The 25,092-nt window shown below is 36.7% G+C and overlaps 1 protein-coding gene across 1 annotated transcript; it reads left to right on the forward strand.

The window, feature by feature from the left end:
* The first annotated feature begins 2,084 nt into the window (after positions 1-2,084).
* Positions 2,085-13,434, forward strand: LOC141550794 (perilipin-2-like). Its single transcript, XM_074281788.1, has 7 exons — positions 2,085-2,142; positions 4,663-4,868; positions 5,938-5,999; positions 7,741-7,975; positions 8,635-8,828; positions 9,683-9,799; positions 12,992-13,434. The coding sequence occupies exons 2-7, from the start codon at positions 4,682-4,684 to the stop codon at positions 13,286-13,288; spliced, it is 1,092 nt and encodes a 363-aa protein (XP_074137889.1). The 5' UTR covers positions 2,085-2,142; positions 4,663-4,681; the 3' UTR covers positions 13,289-13,434.
* The last annotated feature ends 11,658 nt before the right edge of the window (positions 13,435-25,092 follow it).

The following is a 25,092-nucleotide window of genomic DNA, read 5'->3' on the forward strand; positions in this document are numbered from 1 at the left end:
ATTGCCTCAAAAAATAAATTTAAGTTAAAAATAAAAAATGCTGTTTAACACTTCTCTAATGATAAATATCAAGCAAGGTATAAAGTAGGGAAATGTGTGCTCAGCAACGATGTTTTTGAGCTCCTCTCTATATATGTTGTTGGGTGACTTGAAGAGAGTATTTTCCTGTCTACTATGCCTAGCTCCATGCAGATCAAGCAATTATTACTATTACATAAAAACTCTCAGTTTTAGATTCTAGTACAATCTAGTACAATCCAGGTCAACTTTTGTGATATTGTTCCAAATGGCTAGCTGAGAAGCTAGCTTATTTCATGTCATAAAACAGCTACTATGGGACAAATCACTTTGTCCCTCTGAGTTTATTTCTTAATCTATAAATATGATCATAAAAATGACTGCCATATCTCATAATTATTATGATGATCACACATGATAATTTATGTAAAGCAATTTATGAGCCAAAGTGATACATAGATGTCAAATCTTATTATTCCAGGCTCACTTAACTAAAGTATGCTTTCATTGATGGGGATTATACAACTAGAGACCAATGCACCTTATCAACTCCCAAAGATTTAATGATCATCTTTTTGTAAGTGGCTTCTCAATCTCTACATTATTTATTGCTTCTCTGTCTTCTGATCTCCAAACCTGTCATCACCAACTGCTTAATAGACATTTCAGACCGATTCTTCTAAAGGCACCTCTATATGCCCTGAAATGGAACTCATTATCTTCTCCCCAGAGCTTAACACTTCAGACTTTCAGCTTTTTTATTTCTACTGAGGATACCATCATCTTATCACTAACACAACTTCTCTCCTGTACTACTGCAACAGCATCCAAATTAGACTCACAGCTTCCAATCTTTCTTCTCTCTAAGCCTACAAATAATTGCCAAAAATAATTTTCTTAAAGCAGAGTTCTAACCATGTCACTTCTCAACTCTGACTTGTAGGGTCAAATAGAAACTCCTTTGTCTGGCATTTAAAATCCTTTACTCTTTAGCTCCAACTTACCTTTCCAACCTTCCATTACTCCCATCACACATTTGGCATTTCAGATATATTATCCTCTTTATGATTCCTCATCTGTAGCATAGCCTGCCTATCTGCCCTTGGATGTCTCTCCAGCCTGGAATATCCTCACCCCTTAAATTCCTTAGGAACAGTCCCAGCACTACCCTGAGCATTAGATCTTGATTTCTCTCCAAGTTGCAAGTAACCCTTTCATATTCCCTTGTTCTTCATAGACTTATTTACATAAATTTATACAGCATGCTGTCTCCTACAATTGAATACACACACACCCCAGGCCAATTTTCCTTAACCTTTGTCACTTCATTAACTTTTCTATCATCATTTACTCAGAGATACTTTTAGAGTACCAACTTTTTCCACATGACACTAATGAAATGATGAATCACTTTAGTTAACAGTGTAAATAGAGGAAACCATTGATCAGGCAGAGTTACTAAGGGCAGGTCTACCATCTGTCTGACTAAATCCTTACAGGAAAGAAAAGAAGTAAAAAGGGGATAGTTAATCCTAAAGAAATCTTCTTTAATCTTTCTTAGCTTTTCTCTTTCCTTCCTTCCCCAACCTATTGTACTTAATAAATGATTGGTAAGTGGATAAACTTGTAGCTTATTATCTGTTTACCTACACTTAAGTGAAATAGTGCTATTCTCCAGAGGGCTGTTTGTAAGGAAAGAATCCTTTGGAAATCTTTTAAATTTCCACCTTATTTATACAATAATAAAATGATTCAGCCAGACTTACCTTTGTAAGGTTATATAAATGATGCAAGATAAATTAAAGTTTGTTTTTTGTTTTTTGTTTTTTTAAGAGAAAACAAGCAAATGTATACTGAAAAGTTAGAAAGGCTATGAAGTCAGTAACTTACAGGTGTGAAAACTAATATAGAACCTTTCAAGTCACTGACTCCTAATTCTGCCACCTACCTCATAGCTTTGATTGGCCTCAGGACTAGAAATTCATTTGGTGATTGTTTATTTGCTTCACCTGTCAGTGATAAGGGTCAACGCCCACTCACCACCTAAGTGTGCATATATATACACATATATGAGGGGAAAGTCAAAGTAGCTGCTATAGCTGTATCCTCAGGGCTTGTCATTGGGTAAGTAGGGGAAAAGGTGTTGCGCCATGGTTTAGCCTTTTAATTCAGTGGGGGTATTTTTTCACTCTTTAGAGATATTACTCTCCTTTGAAGAAAACATATAAAGAAAAAACATCCTCAACTGTAAGAATTATATGTGGCTATCATAATATATCTTGGTAGAGAATCTTTAAGGTTTTAAAAATATAATCGTTGCATAGTAAATATGTCCAAGCAAAGACTAGGCCCAAGAGTGAAATTGCAGTTCAGAATATAAAAAAGGGTCACACCCTATTTAATTGAGAGTGGCAACTGATTGCATTTTAGGACTTTGTGGTTGAAGGAATTGTAGAGCTCAACTGTTCCAAATTCTCTTACTCTATAGATGAAAAATATTAAGGCCCAAAGACTCTTTTACTTAAAGGTTTTTTTTTTTTTTTTTTTTAATTAAGCTAGGATATAAACTAAAATCTACTGAGCTCCAAATCCAGAGAGCTGCAGCCCTTCTCTCCCCTCCCCATCCACTTCATTGTGATATCTTGAAACAGGTTATCTTTTTTTTCCCCCCACAAACTAGTTAAAAATAGTAGGTGCACAGTGGAATGATATGTTTAGTTTTGGGGTTTGGAGGGAGCAGGTCCCCAAATAGAGCAGCCCTCAACACCTAAAACTTGAAGAAGGAAAAAATCTCAGGCACCTTTCAGTAATTCCCCAGTCTCTGTTGGGAGGCCAAGAGAAGTCTTGGGATTAAAAACTGCATGTCTTGGTGCAGACAGTGACAGGGACCAGCTAGTTCTATCCAAACTACACTACTTAAAGTCTAGAGACTAATACTAACTCATGTACTCTGATTCTGTCTCTTCCCTCCTAAACACTCTCCTGGTTAGATATGGTGGAGGAAGGGGAAATATTAATGATAACATGTGCATAGTTCTTAAGGGTTTGCAAATTGCTTACATGTGTCATATTTGATCCTGACAAAAATCCTATGAGCTTGGTGCTATTATCCTCATTTTACAGATGAGAAAATCGAGTTTTGAGAGGTGCTGACTTCTTAATTTTTTTCCTAGGAGAAAGTCAATTCATCAATCTGGCTTTTTTTTTTTTTTTTTTTTTTAAGTATAAAATCCAAGCATTTTAGACACTAAGAAGTAATCTCAGCTAATGAAATTCTGGTGACTTCCCGAGGGTATAACTTTGAACTGAATTTGACTCCTTCCAAGCTGGGGAGTTGAATGAAACTGGGAATTCCGAGTTGGCCATTCAACTCTCCTCACATCCTTCACAAAAGGAAAGTAGGATCTGATTTGTAAATTGTCTGCAATAATACTAATTCCTTTGGAAATGAACTAAACTTCTAAAATACTGGTGATGTCTAAGTGAAGAAAAATATGGCTTTCTAATATTCTAGTGGATACAGGCCTTTGCCCTTTAAAGCTTGGCATTTCACTAATTATTCAACATAACACTAACCTCCCTATACTGGCTGATTGTTCTTGTAATCCTTTAAGGATCTGCTCCATCTTTATACAAGTTCTGATCTCCTGCCCTCCTTCCTTAAAGACCTCTTGAAGGTAAACCACTATTCCTCAGCACTATTTCTATCTTCAGATGACTAGGAGATAGCACTAATATATATATATATATATCCACTTTAACTTTTTTTTTTTTTTTTTTTTTTTTTTTTTGGCATTACTATTTCAGGAATTCTTGACTTGAAGGGGGAAAGGTTTCCTTGTATCTTCTATGTAAACTTTCCCTCTTCTTCTGACCTCCAAATAATCGCCTTCAAATTACAAGTATGCAATGTTATGGCAACTGATTGTTATACACACCTATGAAAGCAGGATAAAAGGGCTAGGGAAATATTGGGGAGGAGAATTAAGGCTCAAAGGATCCTGGGATGGCAACTGGGATTATATCCTTCTTAGACACTGGCAACTTCCCCTTCCCTTTTTTTTTTTTTTTTTCCCAAAATCCAGAAGTTTGGATCATTTGTTCCCACTTTTATATACTTAGGTGAATTGCTTGCTTTTAATGTGTTAATTTGATTTGATCCTCAATGATCCTGTATGCTGGATGATGACAGTATTTATCCTCCATCTCACAGGTAAAGAAACTTTGTTGTCATTTTGTTTAGTCATGTCCCACTCTGTGATCCCATTTGTAGTGTTCTTGGCTGAGATACTGGAGTGGTTTGCCATTTCCTTTTCCTGCATATTTTACTGAGGAAACTGAGGTATAAATAGGGCCATACAGCTAGTAAATAGCTGAGGCTGGAATTGAACTTGGGTCTTCCCGTTGTTTTGGTTTGTTGTTGGTGGTGGTTTTTAATCACTTAAACTGTTTAAAAAATTTCTTGCTCAGTTACAGCTGTAGAAGAGCTCCAACTCGATCCCAGGTATTCTAATTTCTAACCAAGCATTCTTTCCATTATATTGCATGGCCACATGTGCTGCTAAGATGCAATTCTCCAGAGTATTTCCTTTCAATATAATGTAAAATCTTTTTGAGACTTATGTAATTAGTCATTCTTCTTAGTTTGGAACAGGAAGAAAAAATGTTCAGATACAACTTCAGCCACATAACTACTAGTAGCACAAAGACAGCTTATGTGGACCATGGTATTGGAAAAAAGACTCTCCGGCTTTCAGGAACTGGTGCAAGTTCAACACAGATTGAGCAGACCTTATCTGAAAAGATGCTAAATGATGCAAAACATATTGTGACTAGGCTTAAATCCAAAGGTAAGTGAACGCTTCTTTGATAGGAGGTAAACATGATGTACTTAGTAGAAACACTTGAAAAAGGAGACAATACTGATTGCTGGCTTATTAAATTTATCAAATAAAATAGTCCTGTCTCAATGTGCTAAAACTTGATTTTGGATTTGACAATGTCTGTCTACTAATTCAAGTAAATCTCCTCTTGACCAGGAATAAAGTAACATTAAACTATCACTCTAACTCTAAAACAGAGCTTTGACCCAGAATTAGTTGAGAGCTCTGATTACTTCCAAAACTGGGCCAACATAGTTGTTTTGGTTGCCGGAAACAAAGGTTTTTTTTTCCCACACCCCCAAGCTGATATAGCCTAGGAGTCCTGTTGTTTAGGAATATGGGAGCACTAGACTTAAGGTAATATATACATTATAATAAAATGTTAGACTTACTTTTGTTGGCAATATTGATATAGTTTTGTTTTGTTTTTTCTGGCTGAGGCAATTGGGGTTAAATGACTTGCTCAGGTCACACAGCTAGGAAGTATTAAGTGTAAGGCCAAATTTGAACTCATGTCTCCTGACTTCAGGGCTGGTGCTCTATCTACTGCTTCACCTAGTTGTCTTCTCATAACATTCTTTCCAAGAGGATCTACAATGTTCTAATCTAATGAGCATTTCACCTGTGATTTAAGACCTTTGATTGTGTTTGTAGTCAACCTAAGGCTGCAGAATTCAGTAACATTTGAATCTGGAAGGGTTCCAGAGATCATCTTACCTAATTCCTCCATATTACAAAAGGAGTCTGGAGAAAGGGAGGATGTTTAAGGTCACATGAGCAGGAAATGGAGCAGGTTTTGAGCCTAATTCTCAATTCCAAATTCAATGCCCTTTCTATCATATTATGCTCTTGTTCATTGCAGTTATTTCTTGTGAAATAGAAAATTCCTTTGAATTTATTATGTTCTTTTTTTAAAGATAGAAGGAAAAAGTAACTACAAGTGGTAGTTTAATTACTCTTAGCCCAGAGTTGTCATTACTAGTACTAACTAGCCAATCAACATTTTCTGGTTTTTAACCAATACCTTTATTTTCAGCTTCAAATGAGCCTATCAAGCAAGAGAGAGTGACTGAACCACAAGTACTAGAACAACAAGAGGTAATATTCCTAATTACCAGAAGAAAATTCTGATTCTATTAAGAAAACAATCTAGTCCTGGCTCCAATATCTCAAATGTCTTAATTCATAGCATCTCATTAGAGATCGACACTGAGTTTATTATAAGAAAGAAGTAATAACTTAGGCATGTTGAAGTCTCGAGTGGCTTTTTCTGTGTTCCAGTAGATATAGCCTGATTTTTCTAAATATTAAACTTGTGAATTCAAGAGATTGAATTTATAGAAAACCCTGGTAGACTGAAGAAGGGCTCCATACAAATCCTTCTTCCTTCCTTCCCCCTTCTTATTCGAAGGGGAGTTAACATTAGTGGTATCTATACTAATTGGAGGCAGAAAACTGAAGAGGGCAGAGTAAAGAGCCTGTGAAGAGATCAGATAAAAAAGAATGAATAAATGCCAAAGCTATCAGGAAAAGAACAAATTTCAATATGGTATTAAATCTAGGGAGTGATCTTCTATGAGCCGATGAAACATTTAATTGAAAGGAAACTTTATCAACAAGGTAAGTTTAGGTAGTAAAAAAAAAAAAAAAAAAAAGTGGTATTTTACTTCTCACAAATGAAAGTCCATATCCTGTCCTCAGCAGTAACTGACCACAACATTCAAATCGGTTTGGGGGGAAAGAATGAAATGAACATTTATTAAATACCTACTAAGTAACTACTATGTGCTAGGTGTCTTTGCAAACAATATTCCATTTGGTCCCAAACCTATAATATTGGTGCTATTTTCATTCTCCATTTTAGTTGAAGAAACTAAGGCAGACAGGTTGTAAATCACAAAGCTGGTAAATGTCAGATTAGATTTGAAGATGAAGCTAACCAGTTCCTTCTATACAGAATGTAATATTAAACAAAAGCAACATCAAAACTATGTAAAGGAGCAACTAATTTCTTTCCAAAGATGTTCCTTCAAAAAAACTAGTGCTTTGTTCCCTTTACCAGTCATTAAGCTTAATCCCATTTCTACAAGAAGCTATTGCACAGCTTGTGAGCCTTGAATCCCAGTCTGCCACACTTATGTGGAGATTCCTCTATTTCCCAAAACTATTCTTTCTCCCCTCCCCCCAGTATCATGTTTTTCTACCATTAATAACAATCCCATGTTTTTGTAATTGTTTCCCTTGGCTTCTTCTTTGGCTAACCATTCCCATATGTAGTTTAACTTGAACTTTTGTTTGCCTATCATTAGATTCTTACCTAGTTTCCTTGCCTCTCCTCTCAGAACATGTTTCTCTACTTTTTCATTCCAAAGAACTTCCCTTTCCAATATTTTTTGCCCCAAATTTTGAACTTTAATGTTAACATTAAAATACAAACAAAATGCACACAAATTCTAAGTAGCATTAGATATTAAAGGTCTCTGAAATGACTTTTCTTGTCTACTTTGTTTAAAGTTCAAAAAAAAATTAAGTGTCTACAATATCACTACTAGAAATACAAAGATGGTAACATTTCTTGACCTCTATTAAGGTAGATCTTATCAGCACTTTGAAATTCCTATGAATTCTGGGAAAAGCCTCCTAATCTTAAGGAGGATAGGTGAAATTTCCCCACATAATGATGGTTATGAGGATCAAAGTTGAGATAATGAAACATTATCTAATAGATCAAAAATATAGTTTAATTGAAACATACTATGTACTAGTACATACTTGAGAATTTGAAAAAGCTAAAGCAGGATGTTACCAAAGATGGCACACTTTCTTTTTTTCTTTCTAGGTACCACATTTATCCATGGAGATTATAATTGACAAGGTTCAGCCACTGAAAGAAACAGATTCATTGAGTTCCAATGATGTTGGCATGAGCAAGGAAGCTATCACAAGCACCAATGATATTAATAAAAGATCCATGTGTGAAGAGAAAATCTTCTCTGAAATCCGAGAGAAGAAACAAACACTAGAAGAATTAAAAGTACATATGGACGAATACCACCCAATACCACCACATGTGGGTCAGTGACTATAAAGCTAGATATAATTCCTCTATCTTCCTTATTCAGTCCTGCTACATTAGAGTATAAAATAGTCTACCTAATTCCAGATGAGACTGGATGATTAAGTCATAGGTTATATCAGGAATCAGTTTCTTTTAAATATGAAGATGCTGCTAATAGCTTGTACATAAACTTATCTTTAAGGGTATAAAAGTCTCATAGCACTCACAAATTTTCAGCCCTGAATAAGAATCTAATGCTGTTCTATTATTTTTAGTGCTAAATGCTTTAAGAAAAACTGGATGAACTTATGAATTTGATCATGTAGCAGTTTTGCTTTGCTTACAATAAAGCAAAGAATATACTATAGATTTGTAAGATTTTTGAAACGGACTCTAAAATGGATCTTCATCACCTCTTAATTCTAATTCCTTCCCTCTGTTAATTATGTCTTATTTGCTTTGCATGTATTTGCTTGCATGTTGTCTTCATTAGATTAAGATCATTGAGAGAAGGGACTGTCTTGCTGCTCTGTGGTATCTACATTAATTGAAGGCAAAAACCTGAAGAAGGCAACCCTTAATACAGTCCCTAGCAAATAGGTGCTTCGTAAATGTTTATCAATTTAAGTGTTTTTCTAATAGAATTATTAATGTTTTTTTTTAAATTCTATGTAGCTAACATCAAAAAATTGTCAGAGGAAGAAGATTTTAGAAAAGACTTTGCAAGAGAGAGAAGCCATTTTTTAACCTTTGATTCTCTATCAAGCAACTTCCAACCCCCGACATATAAAAATGCAATGAAAAATATGAGAGGCACCAAGAACAACATCAGAAAACTCTTGTATCAGCTCTATGAAACAATTGAATTGGTAGGATTTTCTATGTTTTAAGCTACTCCTAAAAACCAACCAGTTCCTTTCTAATGGGTTTTTATAGACTCTGTTGTGGAAGCATAAAGTCATAGTGCTTTTCTATATAGGAATCATTTAACAATCAGTCTCTAACTTCTATTTAATGAACTAGTAAAGAAAAATCATTTCACAAGGCAGCCTGTTACCAGGGCACTTATACTTTGGTGTAAATTGTCCCTCACTACCTATGCATAACTCACTTATGTATAACCTAAACTTGCCTTTTGCTGTAGCTTCTACATTCTTATCTTCCCCTCCTCCATTCCCACTCTTACCTCTAAGAGCAGTAGAACAAGGAAAAAAAAAAAATCTCTTGTCAACTTTAAATACTTTAAAGTCTTCTCTACTCTAGCCTAAAAATTTTCCTGTTTATCTGCATGGTTTCAAGACTTCTCAACATTCTGAATATTCTTTTGATCTCTACTGTATCAATGGTGGTCTTTAAACATAATACCCAGAACTGATTTTATTAGAAACATAGCTCTGATCGGAGCTTAATCTCTTAGGATACTGTCTCAATGATGACCATGATTGTACAAGTATTTACTGCTATCTATCTGCCAGATCGTATGTGTGTATGGATGATGAGGGCTGTTAAAGTGGTAGAAGCAAGCTTGTTTCTAGATTCCACTTAGCCATGCTAGCATTTCTATTAGGGCAATTAATTTTTATATCATGTATAAAAACATTGACCTTCAACTACAGAGGGAGAATTATAAATTAGACTCCTTGATCAGCATACTTAAATTTTGAAGAACAGTTAGAAGGCAGACCCATGTCTTCAAACTTTCAAAATGCTTTTGTTCCACTAGACTTATAGAAGAAAGCAACGTTCTGAGGATCAGCAGAATTACTATAAGGCACTATTTGAGCTATGGATCAAATGGAGTAAGAATCAGCCAGAAAATGAGGATGAAGATGATATTGAGGTATATATGTCTGACACATGGAATACTAATGTCAAACTGATAACTTGGCTATTAGGTAAACCTGTCTTGTTCCCATGCATTATAAATACCTAATAGGTTCAAGGAGCATTCAACTAGGAAAACTTTACCATGTCAATACTAAAGGATGGAGAGAACTTACAATTGGGAGATCAGAAAAGGTCTACCATAGGAGAATAAGCAGGGACTCTCATGGCATGAAGATGAGACTATTTTCTAAGCACATAGTATTCTGTCTCAAAAGTAGGAATCTTGAGTTTTGGGGAATAGCATGTAGGTAGTTTGGCTGGAACAGAACACATAAAGGGGTAGAGGGGAAAGTTCCTCAAGAGAGGATCTGATGGATTCTGCTTTAGGAAGATTACTTTGGTTGCTTATCTTGGGGAAACATAAGAGGGGGATAAATGAGACATCAGGAATCTAAATGTGATTGTCATAATAGTCTGGATGAAACAAGATCTGAACCAGAGTGGAACCACATGAGTAGAAAAAGGGAACAGATAGAAGGTATAGAATCCATACGACTTCTACAACTGGTGGGGGAGAGTGGGGGGAAGGCAGAATGAGGAACTAAGGATAATGACAAGGTTGAAAACTTAGGGTAACTAAAAAGTAGGACACCATGTAAAGCCTGAAGCTGATATACATTTAGTGCTATTCTCTCTCCTTCCCCCCTCCCCTTTCCCCCCTTAAGTGACTTGCCCAGGGTCACACAGCTAGGAAGTGTTAAGTGTCTGAGACCAGATTGGAACTTGGGTCCTCCTGAATTCAGGGCTGGTGCTCTATCCACTGCGCCACCGAGCTGCCCCCGATATACATTTAATGAAGAAAACAAGTTAAAACACATTGTTGGACAATAGTGTGTCCCTAATGTATCATATTAAGTTAAAAGTTCTTATCTTTAGGAAGTCTTGGATTATAGTGACTTTAAATCATTTTCTATAAAACTCAAGAGTTTAAGGCATCTATATGGACCATATATCTTAACTAGTGGGAATAGTCCAAGTTGTGGGACAATGAAGAAAAGGAAATGACACTAGGTTCTTAGAGTTCAAAATTAATAATCCTGAGAGATCAATTCTGCTAATAGCACTTTAGTAGCCAATAACTCATACATTAGCTGACTTAGTTCAGAAAGTTTCAAAGTTGACTATCTGAAATGTCAGTAGACAAATATCTTTGTAGCCATATTTGATTTACATCAGGAGAGTTACTTGTGGCAACTGTAGTCTTCGTAAGTATTTAATATGTAGAAAATAAAATGGCAAAAACATAACAAAAGAAAATTGACATTAATCAAGGAAGATTTCATGGAAGATAAGGATTCTTACTGTACCTGAAATGGTAAACTGAGAAGGGGGTAAAGAAAAGGTAATTCTCAGCATAGTGACTTGAAAGGCACTGATCTTTCAGTATCATCCAGGCAGCTGGATTAGTTTTAATCAAATGAGGCTTTTTTTTGGGGGGGGGTATCAAAATCATCTTAAAATGTGCCTCCTGGAGGAAGATTGTCTTGCTCCCTTGCTATTTGGGGGAACAAGAGGGGGAAAACTGGGGAGAATATCAGTTGGGAGTAAGATAAATTATTCTAGGAATAAGACTATCAAGGCTCTTAGACTTGTTAGGTTTTTCTTTCTTTTTGCTTTATATAATTTTCTTTTCTAAAATGCAGAAGAAATAAGGACAAAATCAACCTTAATCTGATGTAGATTAATGATTGGTCCTATGAATCTGAAGCTGAGATTTGGAGGAGACTATAATCTTGAGGAGAAGGAAGATTAGCTGGGGGTCTAGAAATGACGATCCACAAGTAACTAGCTAGGAAGGAGTGAACTTCCAAATATATTGCTTGCTGATTTGCAGTGGTTGTAGCAGAAGGAGAGCAAAGTAGTGTCCCAGTTCTTGTTGATCCTGTATTGAGTGTTTGTAAGGAGGAGCCATCTGCTTTGGAGAAGCATCAAGGTATGTAGCTTCAGGGGAGATTTCCATAAAAATCAGAATATGGTGAGGAAACAAGACCTAGACACAAATAGAGCTGAAAGGAGTCTTGGAGGTGTCCCTTCCATCTAGAAAAGGAAGAAACAAGGGCCTTAAGAAGTTATAACTTTGCAAGCTCCAAGTAGAGCTAAGATTCAAAATTGGGTCTTGTCTCCTAAGTTTTTACAAAACTACAAAAAAGACTCTCAAAGAATAGGAAGACATGGACAGAAGTCTTAGGGCTAAGTTTATTATATTCTGAAGAGGTATCTCAGGTATGAGGCATCTCTACTGTTCCTCCACAAGCAAAGATTCCCAAAGCCAGGTGGGTTATAAGAAGACAGAAGAACCTCCACAGAACCGTCAGAGCCCAAAGCTAAGGAGAAAGACAGCAAATAGCTGGTACTAGGAGCAGGTAGAAGCAGGATGTCACACCTGGGACCCAGTACTCATCACATCATGCTAGTTCTAGCTATGGATCAGAACAGTACATTAAGAAGCCTTAGAGGGACAGCTAAGTGGTACAGTGGGTCAGTACAGGCAGTAGTCAAGAATGAGGTCAAATTTGTCCTCTGACACAAGCTGTCTGACATTGGGCAAGCCATTTAACCCAAATTGTCTCAAACAAAACCAAACCTCATCTAGCCCTTCTGAAAAGGAAAGACTAAAAAAAGGAAATAAGTGGTAGGGATGGGTATTAGTCTAGCAGACAAGATACTGAAGCAGGGTAATAAGGAGAAGAAAGGGATTCTTTGTCAATAGGATTTGGCAACTGATTTTTTCCTTTTGCTAGAATTCTGCCCTTTTCCCCTTCATGCAAAGATGATTGAACCAAAGGGAGTAGAAGAATGGTGGCACTAAACAGGAATGCCAACTATTTAAAAAAAACTGGGCAAAAATTTTAGAATTCATTTACTGTATTTTGCAGATGAGGATTGAGATACTCCTTATGGGACTATGGCAAAATGCTTTGTAAGAGGAGGAATCTAAGTGGAGTTTGCCAACTCCCAATCCAGGATCTAAAACAAAATATGTTAACTATTAGCAATTGTCTATAAATATGTATGCATACACAGGGCTAAATCTATACAAGAAATTAGAGCTGATAGAAGGCTCAGGACATTCTAGATTAATGAAAAAAGGTCTATTTAATAGTGTCACATACTTACTAAGCTCCTTCTGTTCCCTTTCTTGTAGCTCTTGGAACTCCTTATTCTGGATATGTCCCGGATCATTACTCTGAAATTGCAGTCAGCCTTCATGGATCTCATACCTAAAGTCCAAGGTCTCCCAAGCAACCTACAAGACAAGCTCCAACAGGCTTGTCGTGACATGCAGGACCTTCATACCATGTTTTCCCTAAGCAATGGGTTTGAAGATCTAGACAAGCATCGTCTGACCCAGAGCCAGTATAAGCTGACCCAAGCCCAAGGAAGTTTAGAAAAATTGTATTGTTTCTTAGAAGGAAATGTAGAACCAATTTTCCCTCTATAAACACTCCTTAAAGAAAAATCTTGAATTGTGATCTGGAATCGGATTGATATTTCCAAATTCCTGGCAAGCAGTGTTATGCTAGTTTATAGTTAAGTATGTTCTTTGTACTTCTCAGATTATGCAAATAAAGTTGCATTGAAAACTCAGGTTTTGTGGGTCATTTAATTAGAGAATGGAACATAGATTTGGGGCAGCTAGGGATGGAGTTCCAGGGCCTGGAGTCAGGAAGATCCGAATTCATCTAATTCAGATGCTTAACAGCTGTGTGACCCTGGGCAGATCACAACTCCTATGTATTTTATTTTTATCTGTAAGGAGATAACAGCACCTACTGCCTAGATGGAGAGAGGATCAAATGAAAGAATAATTATAAAGTGCTTAGTACAGTGCCTCTCACAGGGTGAGATTCCTAACTTCTCCCCTGCATTGTGGGCCTTTTTAAGGCTTGGAGTTCTCTATAACCCTTTGCCTTGCGTTGAAGGGCAAGACAGGACAGAAAATCCAAAGGTTATTAGAGAAAATGGGAATTCTTGAGGGTTTTAGTTTAGGGGGAAAAGTATTAGTTCTATATGGCTTCTTTTCTCAGCAGGACTAAAGCTTAAACTACAAATTCTGGAAAAACTTAAACTGCTTTCAGCTCCTAGGTAACCAATCATAGAATTAAACGGACAATCTCTAGCTTGCTGAATTGCAGGTAATGAATTATCCAAAAGCTCCTCCTCCACTAGTAAAATAACATCAGCTTGGGGATGCAATTTAAAATTTGTCTGGCAATCTTTTTTTTTTTTTTCTTTTCTTTTCTTTTTCTTTTTTTTTTTTTTTTTTTTAAGCAAATAACTCGCAAAAAAAAAAAAAAGTAAAATGGCAGAGACACTTAAATGTGCTAACCATCAGACAACAAAGCAGGAAAGAATAAATGTAATTTATCTTTGTTCCAGCAGTTTCTCTAATTATCCAAAATTGAGCAGCATCACATGCTCTGGGGCTTAAAGCTGTCTCTTCAGCATCTCCCTTTGGTTTCCAATTCACTCCTTTTCTCTTTCTTGAGATGTTTTAGAATTATCACTGAAACAGAAAATTCCGAGTTGAGATCCCAGAAGACTCACTTTTTATTTTTTCCTTTTTTTTTTTTTTTTTTTTTTTTCTAGAAAAGAAGTAAAACTCCTAGGATCTGTAATTTAGGCCACTTCACAAGACACCCAGCAGCACAGGCAATAATCACTACAAAGGGTGGTGTCAGAAATTAATCTATTTTGAGGATCTATTCTGGGTTAGCTGACCAGGACATGTGGTATGTGTAAAGGACTGATTTTTTTTTTTTTTCTCCTCTTTCCCCCCCCTCCCCATTCCTTGCTGTTTGCAGAGCATGAAGGTCACAGTCCCCTTGCAGCACAGGCCCTGTGAAGATGCAATCCCTTCCCCTGCTTTTGTCCCAGCTCCAACAGATGAGCCTGGCATCTCCTCTGTGGTTTTTTTTTTTTTTTTTTTTTTTTCTTTCCCCCCCCAGGTGCTGCAGGTAAACCTGCATCAGACCTGAGCCTTGATGACTACTTTGTAGCTAAGTCTTCTGGGACCTCCATGGAGTGTGGAAAGCTCACTGTAGCCCATATTGAAGTCAATCTTCTTTATCTGCCTTTGTTCTTTTGCTTGAAGATATCTGGTAATTCTATAAAACACTTTTTTGACTGCAAAATTTCTTATGGGATAATATAACACCGTCACCAGGTCCTGGATGCCTGATTCCCACTATTTTACCTTCTCCAGGGTCCTTACTGAGGGTGGGCATGTCTGGGTTCTCTGCAGATGGCTCTAGCCCTCAGTGATAATGTTCCCCCAAGGGTGTGTTTGGGGAGCTACCCTACACTAATTCCCACTTAACCACTGAGATTAGGGTTTAGGAACAAACACTTCAAAAGGATAATTACAAACATATAAACTTTCAGCATATGAGAAGAATAATTCTTCCCTCCCTCACAGATGTCACTCTGGGGAACAGAAGGGCATTAGGTTCACAACTCAATTCAGAGCACAGGCTCAGTTTCAAGTTCAGAATCTGTTTTGGGCTTGAGTCCCGGGCCCTGGCTCATCAATGCTTCCCTGGCAGGCTGGCTAGATACAAAATTCCACCTGGAATCCTGGCTCCAAAGTTACCATGGTTTGAACTCCTAGTTTGGCAGGGACTCCACCAGCACCTGAAACGGTACACACATAAAAAAAGGTAACAAAAAAAAAAAGACCCAGATCTACTTCTTGGAGGCAAAGTAAAAAAGCATGGGGGAAAAAATCTTCTACCTCTTGGTTCAGTTCATGGCACCTGAGTCAATGGTGGGTGAACTATGATGTTCAGCCTTTGGTCATAACAGGGAAGATGGGGCAGAAAGAAATGTCAAACTGTCCCTGTTTGGACAGACACAGACCATTGTTTGTGTCAAAGGAAACTCTCCTAACTATATGTGTAAAGTGCTTCCATTAGGTGATGGAGGGCTGCTACAAGCCCCATTACAGGTGAAAATCACAATTGCCCTTGTACATGTGGGATTGCATATGATTCTGTAACATTAGCAGCTTGGAATTTAATATGGTACTGGGGAAGCAAGTAAAAGGACTTTGACTGGAAAGAACTGCTCAATTTGGCCAAGGACAATGTTAAAAAAGAAATCTTGCCAATTTGCCAAAAACAGCAAATTTCAAATGCAGAGATATGAGGGCTTGACCCTTTGTGGATACCCAGATCACCTAACATGGAGGTACCAGAATTCTCTTAGCACAAGGATGGGAGATCTCTCCTTCGAAAGACTTCACAACCCAGAAGAGATTGTAATTTTAAATATGGACAGATTGGATTACTTCTTTCCTGCTGCTTCTACAAGGTAAAGATCACTTTACCCAAAGTATCTTTATCCCTCTCTTTTATCCTAGCTCCAAGAAATGGATCTAGTGCGTCTGTTCTGTATTTTTTTACCCTTCTATTTCAGATGCCAGTGGTGATCACCCTCTGAACCTGGGCATTCAAGTCATGACAACCTTGAAGCTAAGATTACAGGGGGGCTAGTACAGCCAGCTCAGCAGAAAATCCTTGGGGTGCCAGGATTTGGTCCCTACGGGGGTTTAGATCTAGAACCTAAGAATATGCTATATAAAGAGTGAGTTAAACTATGAACCTGATCTAGCTCTTCTTGCTCTGTGAGTTGACTCCCACTGAGGTGGTAAAAGATAGGAGGATTGCACTTTTCAAAAATTTTTTGATCAGTCAGTTATTAGTTTGTGTATTTGGCAAGTCATTTAATTTTATTCTCTCTATCTATAAAAGAGAGGGAATAGATTAGACAGTCTATAGTGTCTTTTCCAGCTCTCACACAGTGTTGCTATATTTGCATACTCTGGTATGATTGCTTGGATGCAGCCCAAGGAGAAAAGCTTCTAAGGACAAAGTGACCAGTTTCCATGATAATGAAGACCAGGGAGTATAATTTGAAAACCAAATAGAGTAGTTTTTCTCAGTCATGGGGCAAGGACTGGATTTCTTCAGCCCTAAGTTGGGAATTCTAAAATAGACATCTAAACTTTTTTTTTTTTTTTAAACATAACTCTTAATTCTAAAGAGAGACTCGGCCCAAGAGGTGGGGTCCTTAGAAGGGATTAGGGGAGAGGATCAGTTGCTGTGTACAAGAGGAACAGATTGGGGGAACTTGGGGTGGGGATACAGTTGCCACCATTGGGACCAGCAGCGTCATCTAGCTGCCTAGGGAGAAGTGGACAGAAGCCTCCAGAATAAAGGCTGTGCAGATCCTGATTCCCAGAAGGAGAGTCAGTGAAGGGTGGAAGTTTGTGGCAGATCACATGGAGTGAATATTCATAGCAGACAGCAATGTAATGGACCAAGAATCTATGCTCATATTTCCAATAGAACTTGATCCCCATACATAGAAGGATACAGTGAGTATGATGAGCTCTGCTGGGGCCCATCCCTGGCCCGCCACCATAAGCCTGAATTTATTTGCCCTTTCCTGGGATATGACAAGGAGGAGGCTCACAAGGTTACCCAGCTCCACAGCTGCCTTTATGAATTTCCCTAAGAAACTGTAGATACCAGCTCCACCTTCACATAGCATCGTGGACAGCTGTAGACATTTCCAGAAAGAATTATATTATGAGGGGTCATTGTACTTGTATGTGATGGAGTAGGGAAAGTTTGCCAATGCAAAACAAGTTCCCAAGTAGAATAGGATCATGGGTGCTCCTCCAGGACTCCCTGCCTATACTTATAATCTAGAGCTCAATAACACTTATTTGTGGGGTGAGGGGGTGCCCTTCCATCCCAGTTAGGGGAATAGACTCTAGAAGGAAAAATGCTTACTGGTCTTGCCAAACTGAACCTGTCAGCTCCATGTAGGGGAAGGGAATAAATACTTATATAATACCCAGTGTGTGCTGCACACACTATTCTCCTTTGGAAGCTTAGAACTTGAACAAAAAATGAAATTAAAAGTGAGGTATAATTACCTATGTTTTTATTCATAGTGCCAGCTGTTGCTACATTTCCTTTCTTTATTTTAAGGTACTTATATTTTACCCTATAGTGATTAGTGATTACTATTACATGCTTAAAATTTGCTATCAGAAGAACAGAAAGGGAGGAAGGGAAAAATGCTAGTTCTGTCCCACATTATAAGCTGGGTGATGATGGGAACTCAGGCTACAAGGGTAATGACAATGGTAGTAGGGGGTATTAATGAGAACTATTACAATAGTATGGTAATTATAACTAAATGGAAATGGCAATTATAATTAAAAGCTAGGAAAACAGGGATAATGAAGTACAGTGGATCTAGGGTATAAAGTTGCTGTTCTTGATACTATAAAGGAAGAAAAACTAATCTAAATATAGTGTTCTATATTGTTTTGGCCTAGAAAACTTCATCAGTTCAATTCAGGAAAGTTCCTGAGAAGGGCAGAATTTTTAGTTTTCCAAATTGGCAGAGGTTTAAGATAAATTGAATAGTTTGTAATCATTTAACAAGTAGTTTCTGTTTCTGCTCAACAGTTTTGACCCAAACATGATCCAGGCACCTATAACAGATGCACATATACTGAGGACATCCTTCCCTGCCCCAGCATAGCTATCCCCTAACCCCTACTCCCATCATCTTTTGGCAAACACCCTCAGAAGGCTCCAGACTCTGAAGCAGTAACTGGGAAGAGGCCAGCTGTCCTTTTATTTCAATGTCTAGGAGTCCACAATTGAAGTGGAATGGATGAGTTTCAATCAGCACTGCAGATCTCACAGTCTTTTACTCAGAACTCTACCATTCCATCACATTTTTTCCATAGAGGGCACCTCTATTCTTCGAGGCACCCAGTTTCACAACTTTGGTATTATCCTAGTCTCCTCACTTTCAAACTGCATATTAAATCAATTGTCAGATTTTGTCTTACTCTACAATCTCTCCAATCTGTCCTCTTTTTTGTGCTTTCAGAGTCAGCCCTCATTACCTCTCATCTGGATTCCTGCAGTAGCCGACTATTTATACTTCCTGCCTCATGTCTTTCCCTCTTCAATCTAATTTACACTCGAACTGCTTTGATACTTCTAAAGCCTAGATCTGAATAAACACCTATGCCTTTTTATTACTTGTAGGATAAAATGGAGGTCTTTTGCATTGTAATTTTAAATTATTTTATAAGCTGCCTCTGGGCTACTCTCCTAACTCGCTCTCATAGCTTGGGTCCCCAAAAAGGTAAATGCTACATCAGATTGTGAGATTTTTTTCATGGGTACATATTCCTACAACTCATAAGCTGCTACCAAGTGTGCTTCCCATCTACAATTAACCTGCAGATTCAATTAGCTGTTACACTAAGAAAACAAAACATGTAGTAATAAAACATTCCTCTCCATAAACCTGGAGTGCACTTTCCCATAAATAAACATGTAGTGTCAATGAGAAGAGTGGGAAGTAGTAGACACATGTGAAGGGAAGATGTAAGTGCAAGACCTAAAACCACGAATCCTCACATGGCTTCTTTAAGAGCAGAGTTATTTTTTAAATAATTACACCAACTGAGGTGAAGGAATTTTCTCCTTTACACATTAATCCCCTTTTTGTACTCTATGGTCCAATCAAACTGTTCTTCCTATTCTTCACATATAATAATCCATCACTCATTTCTGTGCCTTTATACCGGAATGTACTTTCTTATTACTTGGGATTTCTTGCTCAGGTACCATGTTCTATAGGAATCTATTTTTTTAGTCACATAGTTCCTAGTATCTTTCCTCCCCAAAATACCTTGAATATATACACTTATTCTGTATTATCTCCCTTTGCAAAATGAATTATTTTTTTGTAAAACTCTTGCTTCATTTCTGCTTTTGAATCCCTAGAGCTTAGTACATTGCTGGCATTTTAATAACATTCTTGTTGATTGATCATGGGAGAGAACTTCCAAATCAATGAGATCACAGGCACATTTTGAGTATTTAAGAGATTCACCTCCTCCTTGGTTCTAACATCTACAGATTTTGTTGAACCAAATCTATGAAACAAGTCACAAGAAGGATGATATAAAAATATATATCCAAAAAGAGATGTGAGAAAAGACATTTCCATACACTACAAAACAATTGCAGGGAATTCAAAATGAATTGCAAGTGGGGTGAAGCAAGTTTGTTCTCAGTTTCTGACCTCTGAAGACAAGCCTTTATGTTGCCACACACTCAGGTTTTAACTGGTTAATAATAAAAACATCTGCCATCTAGGGGTGTTGTAAGTATATAAATGCTAGTTATTATTAATTGTCTGACTAGGAAAGAATATATTAGGACTATTGCCTCTTCAGTTCTGGACACTATCATTCATTCTTAATAGATTCATATTTATAATCAGAGTATTATATATTGTAGATATTCAAATGTTTGATGGATGAATAATGAAGGTTCTAAGAGAACTCCAATAGACTTGAGATGAAAAATTACATCTGCATTCAGAGAGAGAGAACTATGGAGTCTGAATGTGGATCAGAGCATAGTATTTTTATAGCATAGTATTTTTATTCTTTTTTGTTTGTTTTTCTTTCTCGTGGGTTTTCCTTTTTGAATTTTCTTTCACATGATTAATATGGAAATATGTTTAAAATGATTATACATATTCAAACTATATCAGAGTTGTCTTGTGTACAATGTTCTCTTGGTTCTGCTCACATCACTCAGTTCATGTAAGTTCTTTAGTTTATGTAAGTTCTTTCCAGGCTTTTCTGAAATCATTCTGCTCATCATTTCTTATAAAACAACAGTATTCCATTACATTCATAACTTATTCAGTCATTCTCCCACTGATGGGCATCCACTCAGTGTCCAGTTTCTTGCCACAACAAAAAGGGCTGCCACAAACATTTTTGCATGGGTGGGTCCTTTCCCCCCTTTAAGATTTCCTTGGGATATAGACCTAGTAGTGACACTGCTGGAGCAAAGGGTATGCACAGTTTCTTAGCCCTTTGGGCATAATTCCAAATCAGCATGGAAACTTTTACCACTGCAGAGAGAAACTAGATTAGGCCTCAGGAGACCAGTCTTAGGGAGGTGCTTGAGGTACACAGAAGGGCTTAGAGTAAGTTATTGCAAAGTAGCAATGCAAAAACAATCCGGTTAGCAGGCAAATTGTGCAGTGTGAAGTGAACTGTCATTCTTAATAAATCCACTTAATGAAGTTGCAGCTGTGAGATTCATTTTCTTTTCAGCATAATGGATCTCAAAATAATGACATTTATGCAGACATGAGAGCTACATTATAGACGGGAAGTCATTTGGCTTTAGTGATGTCAGAACACATTCGGCCCTTAGCTAAGAGGTTCAAAATCCTGGAAACTGGCACTGAGCATGATTTGGAACAAGATTATACAATTCAGCTGCCCACATGAAATAAGAACTCGTGGAAATGAATGGGCAAGACAGTCATTTCTGAAAAGGAGGGGCTCATTTCTTGAGAGACGACATGCATGGAAACCCAAGAAGAAAACAGTCAGTGGCCTTGGTACCCAAGAAAATCCATTCTGCCACTTTTGCAAGTTTTCAACTAATAAAAAAGTCTTTTTTTCCTTTTTTTTCCCTTTGCAGTTTCATTAGACACAGTGAATCTCTCCCAATTGGGAAGTTTTCCCCAGCCCCTAGTAAAAGAAACATGTATAAATGAAATGTATCTATAAAGTCATATTTGGCAATCATATTTCTATATTTTTAAAACAGAGCCTTCCAATAAGATACAAAGTTTTGACAAAACTATATAAAACCTTGAGTATTTGTCAAGGAACATTCCCATAAGCAAGGCCACAAATCAAAGATCCCTCCTTTCTAACAAAGGAAAACAGCTGTGGCATTAAGATATGCAGTTTTATAGTATCAAGTAATAAATACAAACGGAATGCAGGTACAAAAAAGATTTTAGGAATGGGTCTAAAATTTTTCTACCACAATAAGAATCCTGAAGGATTTCATGGATTGGGGGGATTAACCTATATCTAAACTGAGTTATTTAAACCTTCCATAACTCAGGATCAACCTGGCAGTTTCCTTCTGAGTCTTAATCAGTCATCTCAATGTAGCCACTCTATCAGTTCTAAATCTAATTGTATTATCATCTTGTCTCTACTTCTCCCTTTTCACTATGCTGTGCCTCCCTCAAGGAAAGAAGATTCTTTATCGAACTACACTGCAGGTTTTGATTCATTCCTTTTATTGTTCACTTAAGTAATTTTTTCTAGGGATAGAAAATGGAGTAAAGAACCCATTAAACAATATATGTATTGACAATAACGCTGAAGGTCAAAGAGACAATAATGTCTGAGGAGGGATTTTTAAGTTATTTTTTTATTAAGGCTTTTTATTTACAAGACATATGCATGGGTAATTTTTCAACATTGACCCTTGTAAAACCTTGTGTTCCAAATCTTCTCCCCCTTCCCCCATTCCCTCCCCTAGATGGCAAGTAATCCAATATATGTTAAGCATGTGCAATTCTTCTATACATACTTCCACATTTATCATGCTGCACAGGAAAAATCAGATCAAAACCAGAAAAAAAATGAGAAAGAAAACAAAATGCAAGCAAACCAAAAAGAGTGAAAATACTATGTTGTGGTCCACATTCATATCCTCTCTCTGGGCTCTCTTCATCACAAGATAATTGGAAGGGGCCTGACTTGTGTCATTGTTGAGAACCACGTCCATCAGAACTAATTGTCGTATACTCTTCTTGTTGCTGTGTACAATGATCTCTTGGTCCTGCTCATTTCATTCAGCATCAGTTCATGTCTCTTCAGGCTTTTCTGAAATCATCCTGCTGGTCATTTCTTACAGAACAATAATATTCCATAACATTCATATACCACAATTTACCCAACCATTCTCCAATTGATGAGCAATCACTTAAGTCTCCAGTTCCTAGCCACTACAAAAAGGACTGCCATAAATATTTTTGTACATGTGGGTCCCTTTCCCTCCTTTAAGATCTTTTTGGGATACAAGCCTAGTAGTAACACTGCTGGGTCAAAGCTTGATAGCCCTTTGAGCATAGTTCCAAATTGCTTTCCAGAATGGTTGGATCTGTTCACAACTCCACCAACAATATATTGGTGTCCCAGTTTTCCCACATCCTCTCCAACATTTGTCATTATCTTTTCCTGTCATGTTAGCCAATCTGAGAAATGTATAGTGATACCTCAGAGTTGCCTTAATTTTCATTTCTCTGATCAACATTGATTTGGAGCACCTTTTCATATGACTAGAAGTGGTTTCAATTTCTTCATCTGAAAATTGTCTGTTCATATCCTTTTACCAGTAGAGAATGGCTTAAATTCTTATAAATTTGAGTCAATTTTATATATATTTTAGAAATGAGATCTTTTTCAGAATCCTTAAATGTAAATCCCCCCCCCCCCCCAGTTTATTGCTTCCCTTCTAATATTATCTGCATTGGTTTTGTTTGTACAAAAACTTTTTAATGTAATTTAATCAAAATTATCTATTTTGTATTCAATAAAGTACTCCAGTTCTTCTTTGGCCACAAATTCCTTCCTTCTCCACAGATCTAAGAGTTAAACTATCCTTTGTTCTTATTTGCTTATAATATCCTTTTTTATGTCTAAATCATGAACCCATTTCAATCTTATCTTGGTATATGGTGTTAAGTGTGGGTCAATGCCTTGTTTCTGCCATACTAATTTCCAATTTTCTCAGCAGTTTTTGTTAAAGAGTGAATTCTTATCCCAAAAGCTGGAGTCTTTGCTATAGTTTAGATTGCTATAGTTATTATTTTGTCCTGTGAACCTAATCTATTTCACTGATCAACTAATCTATTTCTTAGCCAGTATCAAATGGTTTTGATGATTGCTTGCTTTATAATATAGTTTTAGGTCTGGTACAGCTAGGCCACCTTCATCTGCATTTTTTTTTTTCATTAATTGCCTTGAAATTCTTTTTTTTTTTTTTTTATTTTACTTATAAATTTTTTTTGACAGTATATATGCATGAGTAATTTTTTTTTATAACATTATCCCTTGTATTCATTTTTCCAAATTATCCCCTCCCTCCCTTTACTCCCTCCCCTAGATGACAGGCAATCCCATACATTTTACATGTGTTAGTTACAATATAACCTAGATACAATATATGTGTGTAAATCCCATTTTCTTGTTGCACATTAAGTATTAGATTCCGAAGGTGTAAGTAACCTGGGTAGGAAATTCTTTACTTTTTATTCTTCCAGATGAACTTTGTTGCTATTCTTTCTAGATCTGTAAAATACTTTATTGGGAGTTTGGCATGACATTGAATAGATTAATTTAGGTAGTATTGACATTTTTATTATATTTGCTCAGTCCACCCATAAGCACTTGATATTTTTCTAATTGATTAGATCAGATTTTATTTGTGTTTTGTAATTGTGTTCATACAGTTCCTGACTTTGTTTTAGCAGATAGACTCCCAAATATCTAGTTATTTTAAATGGAATTTCTCTTTGTATATCATGCTGCTGGATTTTGTTAGTGATATATAAAAATGCTGATGATTTGTGTATTTTGTGTCTTGAAACTTTGCTAAAGTTGTGAATTGCTTCTAGTAGTTTTTTAGTTAATTCTCTGGGGTTCTCTAAATATACCATCATATCATCTGCAGAGAGTGATAATTTGGTTTCCTCATTACCTACTCTAATTCCTTTAATCTATTTTCTTCTCTTATTGCCAAAGCTAACATTTCTAATACAATATTGAATAGTAATGGTCATGAGTGGGGCAACCTTATTTCAGCCCTGATCTTACTGGGAATGGTTCTAGTTTATTCCCATTATAAATGAGGCTTGCTGATGGTTTTAAACAGATGCTATTGATCATTTTAATGAAAACTTCATTTATTCCTATATTCTCTAGTCTTTTTTAATAGGAATGGGTGTTGGATTTTGTTAAATGCTTTTTCTGTATCTATTGAGATAATCATAATTAGTTTGGTTATTGATTTTAGTCAACTATGCTAAGTTTTCTAATATTGAACCAGCCATACATTCCAGGTATAAATTCTTCTTGATTATGGTGTATTATCTTGGGGATGCTTTGCTGTAATCTTGTTAAAATTTTTGCATTAATATTCATTAGGGAAATTGGTCTATAATTTTCTTTCTGTTTTGATCCTACCTGTTTCAGTATCAGCACCGTATTTGTGTCATAAAAGGAATTTGATAGGACTCCTTTCCCTATTTTTCCAAATAGTTTGCATATTAATTGTTCTTTAAATGTTTGGTAGAATTCACATGTAA

This window comes from Sminthopsis crassicaudata, chromosome 1 (genome assembly GCF_048593235.1).
Source record: "Sminthopsis crassicaudata isolate SCR6 chromosome 1, ASM4859323v1, whole genome shotgun sequence".
Taxonomy (NCBI): Eukaryota; Metazoa; Chordata; class Mammalia; order Dasyuromorphia; family Dasyuridae; genus Sminthopsis; species Sminthopsis crassicaudata.

What these genes read in the sequence shown, in the direction of transcription:
- LOC141550794 (XM_074281788.1), top strand. Translation starts at nt 4,682, where the DNA reads ATGTTCAGATACAACTTCAGCCACATAACTACTAGTAGCACAAAGACA. An exon ending in AAGTACTAGAACAACAAGAG is followed by an intron (nt 6,000 to 7,740) that starts GTAATATTCCTA and finishes TTTTCTTTCTAG; the next exon opens with GTACCACATTTATCCATGGA. An exon ending in TCTATGAAACAATTGAATTG is followed by an intron (nt 8,829 to 9,682) that starts GTAGGATTTTCT and finishes TTGTTCCACTAG; the next exon opens with ACTTATAGAAGAAAGCAACG.